The 21,623-nt window shown below is 46.1% G+C and overlaps 1 protein-coding gene across 1 annotated transcript in view; it reads right to left on the bottom strand.

Annotated features, from left to right (window-relative positions):
- Nucleotides 1-11,101, bottom strand: part of LOC126282283 (odorant receptor Or2-like) — a 54,501-nt gene extending 43,400 nt beyond the window's left edge. Inside the window, exon 1 of the mRNA XM_049981936.1 lies at nt 10,272-11,101. Coding sequence (XP_049837893.1) covers nt 10,272-11,101 — 830 coding nt within the window. The remainder of the gene's footprint in view (nt 1-10,271) is intronic.
- Nucleotides 11,102-21,623: the final 10,522 nt, after the last annotated feature.

Here is a 21,623-nt window from a genome sequence, read left to right as displayed (position 1 = left end):
TTCTTTACCTGTTAAACAGTGCAGATAAGCAAAATTTTGTTTGTTACTGTTCAAATATTTCCGTAATTCTGACTTTCACTTCCGATAAACCACCTCCGTTAGGTACAACACGGTCAACACAACAAAATTCCTCTCAGAGGGTAACACTGCTCTGTTGCGTTGTACTATAATTGCTTTAATAAAATAGTTTTCTCACGCAACCTACTTCCAGCTTTAAGGTTATGGTACAGCGGTAGTAGACGGTAGTGTTATAAGGGGTCTCTCCTTCCACACCTCGGTACCTCCCGAGTAGCAACAGATGACGGCGCGGACGCTTCCAGCAGATTACAGGCCCCACCTTTCACGGCGACACTGACGGCGGCCCCCACCGCAGGAGACGATCTACAGGCCTATCGTTTAACGACCATCAACATTAACACAACTCACGTCCGGTACTCACAGCTTTACTTCTGCCAGTATCCGTCTCCTACCTTCCAAACTTTACAGAAGCTCTTCTGCGAAACTTGCAGAACTAGCACTCCTGAAAGAAAGGATACTGCGGAGACATGGCTTAGCCACAGCCTGGGGGATGTTTCCAGAATGAGATTTTCACTCTGCAGCGGAGTGTGCGCTGTGCGCTGTGCGAGTTCGAGTCTCGGTCGGGCACACAGTTTTAATCTGCCAGGAAGTTTCATATCAGCGCACACTCCGCTGCAGAGTGAAAATCTCATTCTGGAAACATCCCCCAGGCTGTGGCTAAGCCATGTCTCCGCAGTATCCTTTCTTTCAGGAGTGCTAGTTCTGCAAGTTTCGCAGAAGAGCTTCTGTGAAGTTTGGAAGGTAGGAGACGGATACTGGCAGAAGTAAAGCTGTGAGTACCGGACGTGAGTCGTGCTTCGGTAGCTCAGTTGGTAGAGCACTTGCCCGCGAAAGGCAAAGGTCCCGAGTTCGAGTCTCGGTCGGGCACACAGTTTTAATCTGCCAGGAAGTTTCATATCAGCGCACACTCCGCTGCAGAGTGAAAATCTCATTCTGGGAACATTAACACAATTCGGACACGTACGAAGTTGTCGTTGCTCCAAGACATGCTAAATGCAGCAAGCGTTGACATTGTCTTCCTCCAGGAAGTCTTCGCCGCCGATTTCTCGGGCGTGTATGGTTATACGGCTCATGTGTCCCACGCCTCGCCAACTAACAGTGGAGTCACAGGTCTCCTCAGAGAGGGCCTCGATTCAGACCAAGTCCGATTATCTACCCGACGCTAGAGGAATGGCCGTAACGGTGCAAGGCGTCCGGTTTATCAAGGTTGACGCCCCTTCCGGAACGAATCGCCGTCGTGACCGATCGCTCTTCTTCGTAGAAGGAATAACACCGCTTTTTCAGGGCAGGCATTAGGGGGCGATTTCAATTGCACACAAGCACCTAAAGATCAGATGCCACGCAATTCACCGTGCCCCGAACTTGGGACACTCATCGTCGATCTCCAACTGGTAGATACATGGGAACATGTCCGAGGAAATAGACCGGGATATACTCTTTTCACGAGTCACTCGTCTAGTCGCATCGATAGGATTTACGTCTCGCATCTCTCGCGGCAACGGTGTGTGACGCGGAGGTGTGGCCAGTAGCCTTTTCTGATCACGAGGCCTATATATGTGCTGCCACCCTTCGTCGCCAACGGGTGTGGCGTAGCCGACATCCCTGGAAATTAAACCTTGCTCATCTCGCTTCTCCGGATTGTCGACGCGCCATCGAAGACACGTGGACTTAGTGCGTCCGCAGCCTCCCGACGTATCCTACGTCGATTAGTTGGTGGTTAACCTGCGCCAAGCCGGCCCTACTGAGAACCTTTATTACGTATGGTCATGAGACTGCTGCTTGGCGGCAGCAGACCCTCGATTTTTATTTCACCGTCCTTCATGAATGCGCCTCCTTGCCACCCACACCGGAACGACAGTTGACCAGCATGCGAAGGCACAGATCGTAGCCCATATGCGCCGATACCTCGAAGGGACGATCGTCCAAGCGCGAACACAAGACAGACTCGCAACGGAACGACCCACCATATACCACGTCATCCGAGAACTTACACAGCGAAGACGGGAGCTGATACATGCCATCACCACTGAGGACAGCCGCCATCACACCACACAACGCGATATTGCTGCAACCTGCTTCGACCGTTACGCACGGCTTTATTCTGCTCAATGTTCCGACCTGACGACGGTGACAGGAGTCTCACAAGTGATTTACGGTATGTCCCACAGGATTTACTAACTGAATTATTGAACGACATTACGGAAGACGAAGTTATCGACGTCATAGGTAAAGGAGCGGCGAATAAGTCTGATGGACCCGACGGTCTCCCTGTGGAGTTTTATAGAACTTCCCAGTATTTACTGGCTCCCAAGTTGACAGACATCTGCCTGGAGCTTACGTCCACAATGGTGCTGCTCCCTGCGACCTTCGTAGAAGGAATAATTATACCGGTTCACAAATCTAAAGGTGGGGCTCGAATACAAGATTACCGCTCGCTAACACTCGTTAACTGCGACATGAACATATTCACCAGACTACTAGCAAACCGTCTACGACAGACCCTACCCTACGTCATCTCACCAGATAAGACTTCCCTAGGGGGTATCGACAACATCCAGATAAGACTTCCCTAGGGTGTATCGACAACATCCACACAGCACTGTGTAGCACTGGCATCACTAGATTTTAGCCAAGCTTTTGATCGAGTGGATCACACTTACCTAACGTCCGTTCTCCAGCACATGCAGTACCCACAGCAATTCTCAGCCGTCGTGATGCGCCTCCTCCGAGGGGGTGACTTACAAAGTGCTCGTTAACGGGCGTCTCTCGCAGTCCCTCCCGATTTTCCGTTCCGTGCGTCAAGGCTGCCCCTTGTCGAAGTTACTATATGCTCTGGCACTGGAACCGCTCCTCTGTGGCCTCCGTCAATGCCTCTCTGGTCTTACCTTACGTGACGTCACGTTTCGCTGTACACCATATGCAGACGACCTGGTTCTCGTGTTCCGCAATCGCGACGATGTCATAAGAGCACTAGAATGGATTACCACTTACGGTGTGGCTTCCGGCAAGTGTCTCAACGTCGCCAAATCGGTTGCCATGGCCATAGGAGACGGGTTGATGCCAGCGTATGCCGAACACCTACAGCTTCATGGCACTATCAAATGTCTTGGAATAGAGTTTCACGACGGCATACGGCGCACAGCGGCTCTTAACTACCTAGTAGTAGTAGTAGTAGTTTTATTCATCCGTAGATCTCTTTTTACAAGGATATAGGACATGTCAAAGTATTTACAAGCTTAGATCAATTTACAATAAGCTAATTCGTATACACATATATTTACAGACCTCCGCTTATTACAACAAATTCGGGTCCAGATATTAAGCCTTCGTCTGCGGACCCTCGACATTCTACAAAGGACACACTTAGTCAATGTTTACCTCTCATCGCGCCTTCCACACATAGCGCGTGTTCTCCCAATACAGTTACTGATGGCTCGACGTTTATTAGCGGCAATCGGAGCCTACGTCAGTACAGGCAAGCTCTTCAAAGTCAGTTATGAGTCACTGACCCTTCCCCAGAAAGGGGAAGTCTTGGTCTAGTCTATGTCCACGACAGAGCTGTGGCCCTATATGTCAGCTCACACTTCAAGCTGTGGCACTACCACCCGGAACGTTTGACAGGTTTGCTGTTGGAGTCTTTAACTCCGACCTCCATTATGCTCCCACTGACGACGCAAGACATACTCCCACCCTTCTACTACTTCGGAAACTTTTACATTGAACGCAGCTATGTCCGTGTCGCAGTACCACCGACGGCACGGCGCGGGATATATATCATGTCCTACAACAGAGGCGCCCACCAAACGTCGTGGAGACCAGAAGCCCTCAGGTTTATTGGAAGGTGGTTTGGAAGACGACTCACGCGGTTACACTGGACACAGAAGTCCGATCCACATGGTACATCACAGTCAATGGTAAACAGATCACCCGACCACGCCTTCACAAGATGGCGGAATCGCCTCTATGTGTAGACTGCGGGATGCCAGACACGGACGAACACCGTCTCACATATGGGGCGGCAGGGGACGTATGGCGCTTGGTGCGACAAATTTTGTCGTATTTTCTACGAGTGACTCCGGAACACATTACACCTCGGTTTCTACTATTTCCTGATCAACAATATTTCCCGCGCACCAAGACCAAAGCTGTCACGTGGATACGTGCGCATGCGGTACACTACTTATTTCACGATTGACCTAAAGACGTATTCGACTTTTGGAACTACCTACAAGAACGTCATTGCAAATCGTACGGAATCCAAAATACAGACAGTATTTTTCTAATTATTTAGGGCACGCGGTTGTAAAAGAGTGCATGATTCGGTGTGAATAACTGAAGGGTGAAATCGGTTTCTTGGTAACCACATGCATCTTTGGCAGTAGTGTCTGTTTCTGCTTAACAGATAGGACTACGAGGATAATGTAGCCTATATCTCTAACGGGTATTGGTTTCCGGACCTATCATTATAGGAACTTACTTTTTAATTTTGACCAGTGCTGACTCCTATAGGAACGTGTTACCCTTCCTTTAAAACACCATGCAAGTACTCTCACATGAATATTTTTATGTAAAATGTAGTTCAGTTTATATAAAATCAGAGGTAGTCCAACGAAAACGAGAAAGACGGAAACAAAGTAAGTAGTCACCGTAACTGTTAACACAGAGAAGACAGTCAGTGCCCTCACTGAAAAATGTTTGCTGTTTTCGTACGGAACTGTTATTGTAACCAGCAGTGAACCTCTTCGCCCGAAGCAAATCGACCCCACGAATATATTTCTTCAGGGCTCTAAAAATATGGAACTCTTATGGGAACAGATAACGACTGTATGAAGGATGTGTAAGTGCCTTAGAGGGAATCTTCTACAGCGTGCACGAAACAACCTTGAAAAATATGATCGGATATTGCAAATATTTTCGGTTTAGATAGCTTCCGAAGACTTTCTACTTGTTCACGAGACTTACGAAAGTTACTGAACACTGGGTTGGCATAAGACAAAAGTTCGTGGTAAATGCACAACAGACACTTCGTTGACTACAAAGATTATCCGAATATTCTTTTCGCTTTCTCTAAGAGAGTCCATATAAAAGGAACAGTTGGTCGTCATAGGCACTACTGCTCAACTAAGACGTTAACAGCAGTCGACTCATTCGGAACGCTTGTGCTCTGCCTCTTCCTCGTCTCAACACTACACTACACGTCCGCGTCGATCTACAGAGCTTCCTGCTCTCTTTCTGTTTAAATGGACCTTTATGGATTTCTCGCGTACCTGAAAACCATGCTTTTAACTGCACTTTCTAATATTCAACTACTTTTAGAACATTTTCAAATGAAATCATTGCGCTTATGGCTGTTTAAACATTATTTATTGCGACTGCAGTTTCGACATGTCATTTTCAAGCAATGTGGGATGTTGTAGTCAGCTCAATAATATAAAGCTGTGCCATGCTCTGTATGAATAAGTACATGGGGTGTTGTGAATTTATCAGCTGTTTCATATATCATTTATGTTATGAAGCTGGTGAAAGAATTATGTAAACGGTCCAGTTTAAATTTCATGTAGTAGACGTAGTTATTGGATCACAATGTTTGAAAATGACAACTTTTCGAAATTGCAATCGTACTAAATAGTTTTAACAGTCCTAAGTGGAACAATTACATTTAAAAATTACACTAAGGATGTGAACCCAGTTATCAAGAAACTCGTAGAAAACATTTGCTTGTATAAGCAGTCCCTCCGCTGCTTATCCTTGTATCACCCTTTTTGTTAGTCACTTCACTTTAGTAAGAGGTTCGTGTTCATGTTATAAAAATATTAAAATAACTTTGATTCTCCACTATACCCATTTTGGATCCAGAACTGAGACTGTGATTTATGGCTATAATACGAGGTGCGTTAAATAAGGAACGCAACAAATTTTTCCTGAAAGCAGGTTGGTTTTAGTCATGATTCCAATACACTGCACTATTCCTAATTCTTATGACTACAAAACCCTAGTTTTAAACACTACTCCGTTCAATGCGACAGCCCTACACTACCTTACTGTGTCCGCACGTTTCACCACCACAGGAGTGGCAGCTGTGTATGACCAGGTATCACGTGGGTTGTCGGACTGGTCTGCGAGAACTTGTTGCGATGATGACAAACGCCTCGCCCGATGACTCACTGTCCATGTGTTCACTGCAAGGTCTCCGTAGACATTGTGCAAGTGCCTATGAATATCTGCGATGCTCCAGTTTCACACCAAAGGAAACTCAGTCGCAGCTCTCTTCTTGTTATGAATCTGCGTTAGAGACGCCATTTTCAGAGCTATGAACAGCTCCACCACCTGTCGGAACTTCATGAAAACTTGTAATTGAAGCAGGCGTATTCCTCGTTTTTTCATTGGCCGACAAAAAATGTGTTGCATTACTTATTGAACGCCCTTCATTTGCAAGCATTGAGTCTTTAGAATTCGGCAACAACTTATTACAGTTTTCAAATCACAGTGGGCCAGTCATTATGTGGAAGTGCTAATTGACCATTTCCTCGACGATGTACAAGTATAGGCTATGGGCTTGGAACAATAACAATGAGTAGTACTCTCTTCACTAACATCAATTTTGCTCATTATTGTACAGGATGAGTCATCTAACATTATTGCTGGATATATTTCGTAAACCACATCAAATACTGACGAATCGATTCCACAGGACGAACGTGAGGAGAGGGGCTAGTGTAAGTGGTTAATACAAACCATAAAAATTTTTACGGAAGTATGTTTTTTAACACACACCTACGTTTTTTAAAATGGAACCCCGTTAGTTTTGTTAGCACATCTGAACATATAAACAAATACGTAATCAGTGCCGTTTGTTGCATTGTAAAATGTTAATTACATCCGGAGATATTGTAACCTAAAGCTGACACTTGAGTACCACTCCTCCGCTGTTCAATCGTGTATATCGGAGAGCACCGAATTACGTAGAGATCGAAAGGGAACGGTGATGGACCTTAGGTACAGAAGAGACTGGAACAGCACATGCTAACACCTTTTTATTGGTCTTTTTCACTGACGCACATGTACATTACCATGAGGGGTGAGGTACACGTACACACGCGGTTTCCGTTTTGAATTACGGAATGGAATAGAGTGTGTCCTGACATGTCAGGCCAATAGATGTTCAATGTGGTGGCCATCATTTGCTGCACACAATTGCAATCTCTGGTGTAATGAATGTCGTACACGCCGCAGTACATCTGGTGTAATTTCGCCGCAGGCTTTCACAATCCGTTGTTTCATATCCTCTGGGGTTGTAGGCACATCACGGTACACACTCTCCTTTAACATACCCCACAGAAAGAAGTCCAGAGGTGTAAGATCGGGAGAACGGGCTGGCCAATTAATGCGTCCTCCACGTCCTATGAAACGCCCGTCGAACATCCGGTCAAGGGTCAGCCTAGTGTTAATTGCGGAATGTGCAGGTGCACCATCATGCTGATACCACATACGTCGACGCGTTTCCAGTGGGACATTTTCGAGCAACGTTGGCAGATCATTCTGTAGAAACGCGATGTATGTTGCAGCTGTCTGGGCCCCTTTAATGATGTGAGGACCAATGAGGTGGTCGCCAGTGATTCCGCACCATACATTTACAGTCCACGGTCGCTGTCGCTCTACCTGTCTGAGCCAGCGAGGATTGTCCACGGACCAGTAATGCATGTTCCGTAGATTCACTGCCCCGTGGTTTGTGAAACCCGCTTCATCGGTAAACAGGTAGAACTGCAACGCATTCTCTGTTAATGCCCATTGACAGAATTGCATTCGATGATTAAAGTCATCACCTTGTAATTGCTGATGTAGCGACACATGAAACGGGTGAAAGCGGTGACGATTCAGTATGCGCATGACACTACTTTGACTCAGTCCACCGGCTCTCGCAATGTCCCGTGTACTCATGTGTGGGTTCATGGCAACAGCAGCTAACACACCAACTGCACCCGCTTCTCCTGTGACGGGCCTGTTACGGACCCGTTTACGTGCTACGATCATACCTGTTGCATAGAGTTGGCAGTAGATGTTTTGCAATGTGCGGCACGTTGGATACCCTCTGTCCGGGTACCGTTCTGCATACATCCTGTTGGTTTCAGCAACATTACGTCGACACTCGCCGTAGATGAGTGTCATCTCCGCCTTTTCGGAGTTCGAATACACCATGGTCACAGTACCTACAACACTACACTATCACAGACGTCTAGTAACACGGTGTACTACAGCTGGTCTGCGTGCGGGGACGAATGCAGAATAAGAATAGCAACAAGCGCTATATGCGGACACTGCGACAGCTAGACCAAACCACAACAGTGCACTGCAGCCACACTCGTAAACACGGTCGTCATCGTAAGCATGTCCCTTCAGATGCAGCTCGCCAACCGTGGCCCGTGTTTGTTACACCACGCAACTGAACGTCGGAGGTTTCAAGCGTCAACTTTAGGTTACAATATCTCCGGATGTAATTAACATTTTACAATGCAACAAACGGCACTGATTACTTATTTGTTTATATGTTCAGGTGTGCTAACAAAACTAACGTGGTTCCATTTCAAAAACGTAGGTTTGTGTTAAAAAACATACTTCCGTGCATTTTTGTATGGTTTGTATTAAACAATTACACTAGCCCCTCTCCTCACGTTCGGTCTGTGGAATCGGTTCGTCAGTATTTGATGTGGTTTACGAAATATATCCAGCGGTAACGTTAGGTGACTCACCCTATATATATATATGTAGGATATATTTCAGTCCTTATGTTTCCTGCATTTGCGTTGTTGCAGCAGACCGCGACCATAGCATTTGTTAAAGTGTAAATTCAAGCGCCGGCATGCCAGCCGGAAACGAAAGAGCAGAGCGGGTTGTGAAGAGGACGTCAGCCAATTGCACGCTGACCGACCACTCTTCAGGACGACAACGGGACTGCAGCGGTATGTATGCGAAGAGGACATAAGAGCCGCACCCGACTGGCAGCGGCACAGTTCTACGAGAATCTTCCGGGCCAGAGACCTGAATAGAAGCGTCAAAGCTCATTAATTCGCTCGTACATTGTATGTATCTCAATCTTGGACATATCATACCGATGAACGTTGCTTATTTTGTCTGTCGCCCATTGCTTGCGACACATCCGTGTATTTCTTATTGTTAAATATTGTCAATTACTTTTTTTAATAAAACTCATGAATTCTATTTGTACGAATTGTTGTCCATCGTTCCGAGACAGCAGCTTTCCTAGGCAAGCGCCGGCCGCACGGTTCAAGGCGCTTCAGTCCCGAACCGCGCGACTGCTACGGTCGCAGGTTCTAATCCTGCCTCGGGCGTGGATGTGTGTGACATCCTTAGGTTAGTTAGCCTTACATAGCTCTGAGTTCTAGGGGACTGATGACATCAGATGTTAAGTCCCACAGTTCTCCGCACCATTTGAACCATTTGAACCTAGATAACCCATACTCGACGACTAGGCATTATTCAACAACGTCTTGATGCAATGGTTCAGATGATGTTCCTGTGGTTCCTCCGTCTGATAATGAGCCTGCTGTGTTTTGACAACTTCTTAATCATGCAGAAAATAGGACGTAACAACATTCAAAGACCAACTGTTCACATATTAGGCCTATATCCAGATAAACCGCATCCCCTTTTCTTATTTTCCTGTCACCGATCTAACGACGGTTGTGAGGCCGAGCCGGCCGGTGAGGCCGGGCGGTTCTAGGCGCTTGAGTCTGAAACCGCGCGACCGCTTCAGTCGCAGGTTGGAATCCTGCCTCAGTCATGGATGTGTGTGTGGTGTCCTTAGGTTAGTTAGGTTTAAGTAGTTCTAAATGGTTCAAATGGCTCTGAGCACTACGGTACTTAACTTCTGAGGTCACCAGTCCCCTAGAACTTAGAACTACTCAAACCTAACTAACCTAAGGACGTCACACACATCTATGTCCGAGGTAGGGTTCGAACCTGTGACGGTAGCGATAGTGCGGTTCCAGACTGTAGCGTTTAGAACCGCTCGGCCACACCGGCCGGCGTAGTTCTAAGTTCTAGGGGACTAATGACCTCAGATGTTGAGTCCCATAGTGCTCAGAGCCATTTGAACCATTTTTTTGTAAAGCTGAAACCCCTTATACGTTAAAACATGTGGTTGATTTATTTATGTTTTTAAATTACATACTCACTCTATTATAGCATGATGGTCACGAACGCAGGTGCACAAATCCATCCACTGGCTTTCCTTTTCGGAAGATCCGACCTCAGCATGTCGTCGGATTGTAGGAGAATTTCTCGAGCTGTTGGATCGCTTGTCGTAAAGTTCTCCAATGCGGCGCAGTCTGACGCCCAGAACTTGCAGCTGGGCAGCGATGTGGATAATGATGGAGACGAAGAACAGGTCGAGGCAGACGGCGGCGAAGAAGCTGTACTGCATGCTGAACAGCTGCAGCACGCAGAGCAGCTCGTACAGCGGGCTCTCCGTGTCGCGGCTGGAGTACCACGCGGTGGCCGGCAGCTCTCGCTCTGGGGGGCCCACGTGGAGTCTCCTCATGACGGTCGGCGTGACGGCCCAGACGGCGGGCGACGAGCCGCCCAGCAGCGTCATGTACAGGGTGACGTTGCGCGCCGACTTGTACGACGCGCTCAGGATGGACGTTACTTCCGGGTCGGCCGACTTGCTCTGCTCGGACCTGGCCGAGTCGATCTTGTTGACGATGCGGAAGAAGTCGCCCTTGCGCCGGCAGAAGACGTAGGACTTGATGAGGCCGAGCACGACGGTGACCATGAGGCAGACGTCGTGAGTGACCTTGCCCACGTCGCCCCAGAAGTGGAAGAGCGCGCGCGCCTGCGCCACCAGGAAGCTGAGCTGCGTGCACAGCGCCCAGCAGGCGTACAGCGACCAGCAGGTGGAGAGGGCGCAGCCGCGCCAGCCGGGCGGCCGCCACAGCCCGCCCAGGGCGAGCACACGCGCGTTCAGCCGCAGCGCCGACTCCGACCAGGGGGTGGCGGCTGCCATCGCCGGCCGCGGGGCCTGCCGGGGGGGAAGGAGAGGCGCGGTCCGAGTCGTGCTTGAAAACTGCTATAGTGTATAACCTAAGCCAGAGTACATGTTCGGTATGACACCAGTAATAGTGCTCTGAAAATAATGCCCAGCTATTGCAGAATTTTGATCCACGAATGAACGAAGACATTCAGTGTAACTGTGAGTTTCCCTCATCAAAAACCGCGTGAGATGCACACTACTGGCCATTTTCACGCAATTCGGATGCACAAATCCTGAGAAATCAGTACCCAGGACAACCACCTCTGGTCGTAATAACGGCCTGGGCATCGAGTCAAACAGAGCTTGGATAGCGTGTACAGGTACAGCTGGCCATGCAGCTCATCAAGAGCAGTGACTGGCGTATTGTGACGAGCCAGTTGCTCGGCCACCATTGACCAGACGTTTTTAATTGTTGAGAGATCTGGAGATTGTGCTGGCCAGGGCAGCAGTCGAACATTTTCTGTATCCAGAAAGAACCGTACAGAACCTGCGGTCGTGTATTATCCTGCTGAAGTGTAGGGTTTCGCAGGGATCGAATGAAGGGGGTCGTAATGCATCTGAAATTCAACATCCACTGTTCCAAGTGCCGTCAATGCGAACAGTAGGTGACCGAGACGTGTAACCAATGGCACCCCAATGGCGATGACGAATACACGCTTCCAATGTGCGTTCACCGCGATTTCGCCAAACGCGGTATGCGACTATCATGATGCTGTAAACAGAACCGGCATTCATCCGAAAAAAATGACATTTAGCCATTCCTGCACCCAGGTTCGTCGTTGAGTACACCATCGCAGGCGCTCCTGTCTGTGATGGAGCAACAATGGTAATACCTAGTGACAAACCGCTAGACGGCATTCCAACAGCGGGCATGTATATAGTATCACGTCTACCCATGCGCCACAGGTGGAGCAATACTGGAAGAGGTCGCTAAGATCTGCAGAGGGCGCAGACATAGGAGGTGCCCGTTGGCATGCACCTGAGCACCAAATTTTTTATGATTAGCAACATGCACCAGCAATCTGCAGTCTAAAACGCCACCAAGTTGGCTGAATCGCTGTCATCCGAAACGCGACGTCAGCAGGCTGCAATTCAGAAACTTCACTGACGATTATGTTGATTGAAACGCATGCAAATAAACAAAAGTTTTGTTTGCCAGTACACGTTTATGTGTTAGTTGTTCAGCTGAAAGCAGTGAAGTGTGCTTTCGTTAACTACGATAGCAGACAACGAATACGTGAGAGCAGATGGAAAGTATGCATCAAAATCGTAAAATTTTATAAATTAGTTTTGAATGTGATCCCTGTTATTATTAAATAAATATGCATGCAAATTCCCTAACAGTGTTATATATGACTCCAAGGACCACGTGCGATTACAATATTATGTATTGTCAAAACTAGAACAAAACAAACCCATATATCCAAAAATCCCCGTGACATTATTAAATGGTTCATGACCTATACCGACGAATGACTTGATTAAAGACAGATATTGATCATCGCACCATGGAAAAAAACCTCGATCGGTACAAAAACTCTATCCTTGGTCATAAATTAGCCATTTGCAGAGTTGAAAAGTTACGTAATACAAAATTACACCAAAGCACGTTAGCAAGCAAAGCTCCCACAATGAATTCCTGAATATTGCAGCTTGGACACAAATCAGAAGCCTCTGTCCTGAGATTGGTTTGATGCAGCTCTCCATGTTACTCTATCCTGTGTAAGCTCCTTCATCTCCCAGTACTTACTGAAACCTACATCCTTCTGAATCTGCTTAGTGTATTCGTCTCTTGGTCTCCCTCTACGGTTTTTACCCTCCACACTGCCGTCCAGTGTTAAATTTGTGATCCCCTAACGCCTCAGAACATGTCCTACCAATCGGTCCCTTCTTCTTTTCAAGTTATCCCACAAACCCCTCTTCTCACCAATTCTATTCAATACCTCTTCATTAGATAAGTGATCTACCCATCTACTCTTCAGCATTCTTCTGTAGCACCACATTTCGAAAGCTTCTATTCTCTTCTTGTCCAAACTATTTATAGTCAATGTTTTACTTCCATACATGGCAACACTCAATACGAATACATTCAGAAACGACTTCCTGGCACTTAAAACTATACTAGATGTTAGCAAATTTCTCTTCTTCAGAAACGCGCTCCTTGCCATTGCCAGTGTACATTTGATATCCTCCTTTACTACTTTAAGTGTCTCATTTCCTAATCTAACTCCCTCAGCATCACCCGACTTAATTCGACTACATTCCATTATCCTCGTTTTGCTTTTGTTGATGTTCATCTTATATCCTCCTTTCAAGACACTGTCCATTCCATTCAACTGCTCTTCCAAGTCCTTTGCTGTCTCTGACAGAATTACAATGTCATCGGCGAACCTCCAAGTTTTTATTTCTTCTCCATGGATTTTAATACCTACTCCGAATTTTTCTTTTGTTTCCTTTACTGCTTGCTCAATATGCAGATTGAATAACATTGGGGAGAGGCTACAACTCTGTCTTACTCCCTTCCCAACCACTGCTTCCCTTTCATGTCCCTCGACTCTTATAACTGCCATCTGCTTTCTGTACAAATTGTAAATAGCCATTCGCTCCCTGTATTTTACCCCTGCCACCTTTAGAATTTGAAAGAGAGTATTCCAGTCAACATTGTCAAAAGCTTTCTCTAAGTCTACAAATGCTAGAAACGTAGGTTTGCCTTTCCTTAATCTTTCTTCTAAGATAAGTCGTAAGGTCAGTATTGCCTCACGTGTTCCAGTGTTTCTACGGAATCCAAACTGATCTTCCCCGAGGTCGGCTCCTACTAGTTTTTCCATTCGTCTGTGAAGAATTCGTGTTAGTATTTTGCAGCTGTGGCTTATTAAACTGATTGTTCGGTAATTTTCACATCTGTCAACACCTGCTTTCTTTGGGATTGGAATTATTATATTGTTCTTGAAGTCTGAGGGTGTTTCGCCTGTCTCATACATCTTGTTTACCAGATGATAGAGTTTTGTCAGAACTGGCTCTCCCAAGGCCGTACGTAGTTCTAATGGAATGTTGTCTACCCCCGAGGCCTTTTTTCGACTCAGGTCTTTCAGTGCTTTGTCAAACTCTTCACGCAGTATCGTATCTCCCATTTCATCTTCATGTACATACTCTTCCATTTTCATAATAATGTCCTCAAGTACATAACCCTTGTATAGACCCTCTATATACTCCTTCCACCTTTCTGGTTTCCCTTCTTTGCTTAGAACTGGGTTTCCATCTGCACTCTTGATATTCGTACAAGTGGCTCTCTTTTCTCCAAAGGTCTCTTTACTTTTCCTGTAGGCAGTATCTATATTTCCGCTAGTGAGATAAGCCTCTACATCTTTACATTTGTCCTCTAGCCATCCCTGCTTAGCCAATTTGCACTTCCTGTCGATCTCATTTTTGAGACCTTTTTCATGCCTTTTTGCCTTCTTCATTTACTGCATTTTTATATTTTCTCCTTCCATCAATTAAATTCAATATTTCTTCTGTTACCCAAGCGTTTCTACTAGCTCTCGTCTTTCTACCTACTTGATCCTGTGCTGCCTTCACTACTTCATCCCTCAGAGCTACCCATTCTCCTTCTACTGTTTTTGTTTCCCCCATTCCTGTCAATTGTACCCTTATGCTCTCCCTGAAACTGTGTACAACCTCTGGTTCTTTCAGTTTATCCAGGTCCCATCTTCTTAAATGCAGACCTTTTTGCAGTTTCTTCAATTTTAATCTACAGTTCATATCCAATAGAATGTGGTCAGAGTCCACATCTGTCCTGGAAATGACTTACAATTTAAAACCTGGTTCCTAAATGTCTGTCTTACCATTATATAATCTATCTGATATCTTCTAGTATCTCCAGGATTCTTTCATGCATACAACATTCCTTCATGATTCTGGAACCAAGTGTTAGCTATGATTAAGTTATGCTCTGTCCAAAATTCTACCACACGGCTTCCTCTTTCATTTCTTACCCCAATCCATATTCACCTACTATTTTCTCTTCTCTCCCTTTTCCTACTTTTGAATGCCAGTCAGTCATGACTATTAAATTTTAGTCTCCCTTCACTACCTGAATAATTTCTTTTAGCTGACCATACATTTAATCAATTTCTTCATCATCTGCAGAGCTACATCTACATCTACATGACTACTCTGCAATTCACATTTAAGTGCTTGGCAGAGGGTTCATCGAACCACAATCATACTATCTCTCTACTATTCCACTCCCGAACAGCGAGCGGGAAGAACGAACACCTAAACCTTTCTGTTCGAGCTCTGATTTCTCTTATTTTATTTTGATGATCATTCCTACCTATGTAGGTTGGGCTCAACAAAATATTTTCGCATTCGGAAGAGAAAGTTGGTGACTGAAATTTCCTAAAAAGGTCTCGCCGCGACGAAAAACGTCTATGCTATAATGACTTCCATCCCAACTCGTGTATCATATCTGCCACACTCTCTCCTGTATAACGTGATAATACAAAACGAGCTGCCCTTTTTTGCACCCTTTCGATGTCCTCCGTCAATCCCACCTGGTAAGGATCCCACACCGCGCAGCAATATTCTAACAGAGGACGAACGTGTGTAGTGTAAGCTGTCTCTTTAATGGACTTGTTGCATCTTCTAAGTGTCCTGCCAATGAAACGCAACCTTTGGCTCGCCTTCCCGACAATATTATCTATGTGGTCCTTCCAACTGAAGTTGTTTGTAATTTTAACACCCAGGTACTTAGTTGAATTGACAGCCTTGAGAATTGTACTATTTATCGAGTAATCGAATTCCAACGGATTTCTTTTGGAACTCATGTGGATCATCTCACACTTTTCGTTATTTAGCGTCAACTGCCACCTGACACACCATACAGCAATCTTTTCTAAATCGCTTTGCAACTGATGCTGGTCTTCGGATGACCTTACTAGACGGTAAATTATAGCATCATCTGCGAACAGTCTAAGAGAACTGCTCAGATTGTCACCCAGGTCATTTATATAGATCAGGAACAGTAGAGGTCCCAGGACGCTTCCCTGGGGAACACCTGATATCACTTCAGTTTTACTCGATGATTTGCCGTCTATTACTACGAACTGCGACCTTCCTGACAGGAAATCACGAATCCAGTCGCACAACTGAGACGATACCCCATAGCTCCGCAGCTTGATTAGAAGTCGCTGGTGAGGAACGGTGTCAAAAGCTTTCCGGAAATCTAGAAATACGGAATCAACTTGAGATCCCCTGTCGATAGCGGCCATTACTTCGTGCGAATAAAGAGCTAGCTGCATTGCACAAGAGCGATGTTTTCTGAAGCCATGCTGATTACGTGTCAATAGATCGTTCCCTTCGAGGTGATTCATAATGTTTGAATACAGTATATGCTCCAAAACCCTACTGCAAACCGACGTCAATGATATAGGTCTGTAGTTAAATGGATTACTCCTACTACCCTTCTTGAACACTGGTGCGACCTGCGCAATTTTCCAATCTGTAGGTACAGATCTATCGGTGAGCGAGCGTTTGTATATGAGTGCTAAGTAGGGAGCTATAGTATCAGCGTAATCTGAAAGGAACCTAATCGGTATACAATCTGGACCTGAAGACTTGCCCGTGTCAAGCGATTTGAGTTGCTTCGCAACCCCTAAGGTACCTACTTCTAAGAAACTCATGCTAGCAGATGTTCGTGTTTCAAATTCTGGAATATTCCATTCGTCTTCGGTGGTGAAGGAATTTCGGAAAACTGCGTTGGCATATAAATTTGTACTACTCTAACAGGCATGGGCTTCGTGTCTATCTTGGCCACAATAATGCGTTCACTATGCTGTTTGTAGTAGCTTACCCGCACTCCAATTTTTTATTCATTATTAAACATACTACTGCATTACCCCTATTTGATTTTGTATTCATAACTCTAAATTCACCTGACCCAAAGTCTTGTTCCTCCTGCCACCGAATTTCACTAATTCCCATTATATGCAACATTAACTTATAAATTTCCCTTTTTAAATTAACTAGCCTACCTGCCCGATTAATGGATCTGACATTCCACGCTCCGATTCGTAGAACGTCAGTTTTCTTTCTCCTGATAACGACGTCTTCTTGAGTAGTACCCGCCTGGAGATCCGAATGGGGGACTATTTTACCTCCGGAATATTTTACCCAAGAGGACGCCATCATCATTTAACCATACAGTAAAGCTACATGCCCTCGGCAAAAATTACGGCTGCAGGTTGCCCTTGCTTTCAGCCGTCCGCAATACCAGCACAGCAAGGCCGTTTTGGTTATTGTTACAAGGCCAGATCAGTCAATCATCCAGACCGTTGCCCCTGCAACTACTGAAAAGGCTGCTGCCCCTCTTCAGTAACCACACGTTTGTCTGGCCCCTCAACAGATACGCCTCCATTGTGGTTGCTCCTACGGTACGGCCATCTGTATCCCTGAGGCACGCAAGCCTCCCCACCAACGGCAAGGTCCTTGGTTCATGTGGGGGGGGGGGGGGGCGGCTCTGAACATAAGGAGGTGAATAATGATAGCTGCAAGCGGCCTCCTCGTGTAGGAGCAGCTTGCAGCCACTATCAGGGGCAGTGGATGAGTACGTTTTATCATCTCATTCACATTACGAGCGAACTCATTCTGAAAGCGGCCAGTTACCTGATTGGTCAGCAGGCTTCCGGACTCAAAGATGTGAGGTCCCTATCAGGAGACAAGAAGGCATAGGCAGTCATTCGCAGCATGCTCTTGACTTCCAACTCACATATCAAACAGGTCTCGAACAGTCGACTTTCACACTACTGGACAAGAAAACTGCTACACCATACAAATTATTATCAGTTAAGTGCAACTTTACCAAGAGGTAGCATCCCTACATCTTGTGCATGAGGAAAGATAACGTAGTGTGTGTAGAATCCCTTCCTCCATGTCGGCCAGTGTGGCCGAGCTGTTCTATGTGCTACAGTCTGGAACCACGCGACCGCTACGGTCGCAGGTTCGAATCCTGCGTCGGGCATTGATGTGTGTGATGTCCTTGGGTTATATAGTTTAAGTAGATCTACGTTCTAGGGGACTGATGACCTCAGCAGTTAAGTCCCATAGTGCTCAGAGCCATTCGAACCATTTTGAACCTGCCTCCATCACGTCACCCCAGCCAACCCAAAACGGCATAAAATTAGTTGAACCAATAATTTATATTAACAACTATGATCACACGAACTCCACAACTAAATACAAAACAAAACACCACAAGCCAAAAGAACAGCTGTTCAGAGAATACTCACTGCAATACAGATTAGTAGCCCACAGAAGAAAATAAAATACTATTGCCCCACACGTATACCAGTATCATACAAAACACGAAAATTAATTTAAAAATAAGAATATTAAAATCATCTTCTCAGCTAAAGCATCGATGTGTTCTTTGTACGTAATCTTGGTGAATTTAACTTACCTACTTTTGCAGCTCACACGGCTGAAGAAAACCGTTCAGCGTGAAACTGAAAAAAAAAGAAAACATGAAGCTATTACGCTTACCAGAAAAGGAGCAACTAAGAATCTTTTAGAAGATCTACCAATACATGAAAACAAAAAAAGCTCACTTGATCAGATCTTCACTGAGAGGAATGACTTGGCTAATACTCCGTCCCTGAAAAAATTCCTGAAAGTACTCCAATACAATGTACCTCCACCTATCTGCAGATGACGTAACTACTCTTATAATTCGACAGATATCCACCACATCAAGTATTTTCAAAGATTAATAAATTCTTAAATGTTAAAATGTGTGTCAATTCCTAAGGGACAAAAATGCTGAGGTCATCGGCCTCTACACTTACATACTGCTTAAACTAATTTAAACTAACTTATGCTAAGAACCAAAGCAGACACAACTGTCCCCCAGGGAGCACTCAAGAACGAGGAGGAGTGGTACATATTCAGGGACATGACATTTCAAAGTAAAAGCATAGTTAACGTGGACTTCAAAAGTTCAACGCCTTCGATACTATGAAACACGTCTATTCTACTGGAAAAATGGTCATTGCTCTTAAAGTATGCTTCTCAGAGCCGATGTCTACTTGATAATTTTGTCTTCTTTTGCTCCATGCTCCTGTCTACCCAAATGTAGAAAACAAAGGGCCTGCAGTGGAAAGGAATTGTTATTATTATTGAATATGAATAAAAGGTTAAAGCTCTTAACGTATGTATTTAGCCACCTACTTAACATTTCTGTTTCGAATCGTCGTCACTTGACTATTACCCCTGGGGATGTTTCCATTTTAATGTTATATATAGCTCCTTTTTTTATTTTGTTTTGAGATTCCGTATGTCTGTAATACACTCCTGGAAATTGAAGTAAGAACACCGTGAGTTCATTGTCCCAGGAAGGGGAACTTCATTGACACATTCCTGGTGTCAGATACACCACATGATCACACTGACAGAACCACAGGCACATAGACACAGGCAACAGAGCATGCACAATGTCGGCACTAGTACAGTGTATATCCACCTTTCGCAGCAGTGCAGGCTGCTATTCTCCCATGGAGACGATCGTAGAGATGCTGGATGTAGTCCTGTGGAACGGCTTGCCATGCCATTTCCACCTGGCGCCTCAGTTGGACCAGCGTTCGTGCTGGACATGCAGACCGCGTGAGACGACGCTTCATCCAGTCACAAACATGCTCAATGGGGAATAGATCCGGAGATCTTGCTGGCCAGGGTAGTTGACTTACACCTTCTAGAGCACGTTGGGTGGCACGGGATACATGCGGACGTGCATTGTCCTGTTGGACCAGCAAGTTCCGTTGCCGGTCTAGGAATGGTACAACGATGGGTTCGATGACGGTTTGGATGTACCGTGCACTATTCAGTGTCCCCTCGACGATCACCAGAGGTGTACGGCCAGTGTAGGAGATCGCTTCCCACACCATGATGCCGGGTGTTGGCCCTGTGTTCCTCGGTCGTATGCAGTCCTGATTGTGGCGCTCACCTGCACGGCGCCAAACACGCATACGACCATCATTGGCACCAAGGCAGAAGCGACTCTCATCGCTGAAGGCGACACGTCTCCATTCGTCCCTCCATTCACGCCTGTCGCGACACCACTGGAGGCGGGCTGCACGATGTTGGGGCGTGAGCGGAAGACGGCCTAACGGTGTGCGGGACCGTAGCCCAACTTCATGGAGACGGTTGCGAATGGTCCTCGCCGATACCCCAGGAGCAACAGTGTCCCTAATTTGCTGGGAAGAGGCGGTGCGGTCCCCTACGGCACTGCGTAGGATCCTACGGTCTTGGCGTGCATCCGTGCGTCGCTGCGGTCCGGTCCCAGGTCGACGGGCACGTGCACCTTCCGCCGACCACTGGCGACAACATCGATGTACTGTGGAGACCTCACGCCCCACGTGTTGAGCAATTCGGCGGTATGTCCACCCGGCCTCCCGCATGCCCACTATACGCCCTCGCTCAGGCCGTCAACTGCACATACGGTTCACGTCCACGCTGTCGCGGCATGCTACCAGTGTTAAAGACTGCGATGGAGCTCCGTATGCCACGGCAAACTGGCTGACACTGACGGCGGCGGTGCACAAATGCTGCGCAGCTAGCGCCATTCGACGGCCAACACCGCGGTTCCTGGTGTGTCCGCTGTGCCGTGCGTTTGATCATTGCTTGTACAGCCCTCTCGCAGTGTCCGGAGCAAGTATTGTGGGTCTGACACACCGGTGTCAATGTGTTCTTTTTTCCATTTCCAGGAGTGTACATCACTGTATCACAGCGCCTTAGACATGCATAAAATTTGCATTCACTGCGCCTTTGTTTTATAAGTGCTAAGTCATTCAGTACACGTTGTTCGCATGCGTAACTTACTTTGTAGCCTAACAAAAGTGTATAATCTAATACCCAATAGCAAGTCTGTGAAAATACGAACAAGAAGGTGGATACGACTCGTCGCAGAAAAACTTCGAAGAACAAATAGTTCAAGGCGACGTTCCATTTAAGTTTCTGTATAACTCAAGCCTGTAGAACAACAGTCGTTACTGATTTTCCCTATCTGTGAGTCATTGTTTATCCTAAGAGAGTGCATCTGTAAATCAGTGTAACATATGTTTTAGCGAAAGCATCGAAGTCATATAACGACGATTTGTATCAGTTCGAAGGCTTTAACGGTAATTTTCCAGTCGTACAGTTCAGCCTCTCTTGTAGCGAGCGTCTGTTGGTGGAGTATGCTGTCTCTGGGCCACTTTCGCAGTTAATAAATCGTGAAACGAAACCCACTCTTCTCCTATTGGATCTTGTCTGATTCCCTTACCAATCCGACCTGGTAGAGCAATATTCAAGCACAAGCAAATTAGATATTTGTAAGTTGCCTCCTTGGTAACGAATTTCAGTCTAGAATCTGCATTTCATATTGTCGCTCCACGTTAAACGACTTCATATGCAGGCTCTTGGATACCTATCGAATGCGACTGCTTCCATTGATTGTTCTGAAATC

This window comes from Schistocerca gregaria, chromosome 7 (assembly GCF_023897955.1).
Source record: "Schistocerca gregaria isolate iqSchGreg1 chromosome 7, iqSchGreg1.2, whole genome shotgun sequence".
Taxonomy (NCBI): domain Eukaryota; kingdom Metazoa; phylum Arthropoda; class Insecta; order Orthoptera; family Acrididae; genus Schistocerca; species Schistocerca gregaria.
The sequence above is the reverse complement of the archived record's forward strand: the minus strand, read 5'-3'. Positions and strand labels throughout refer to the sequence as shown.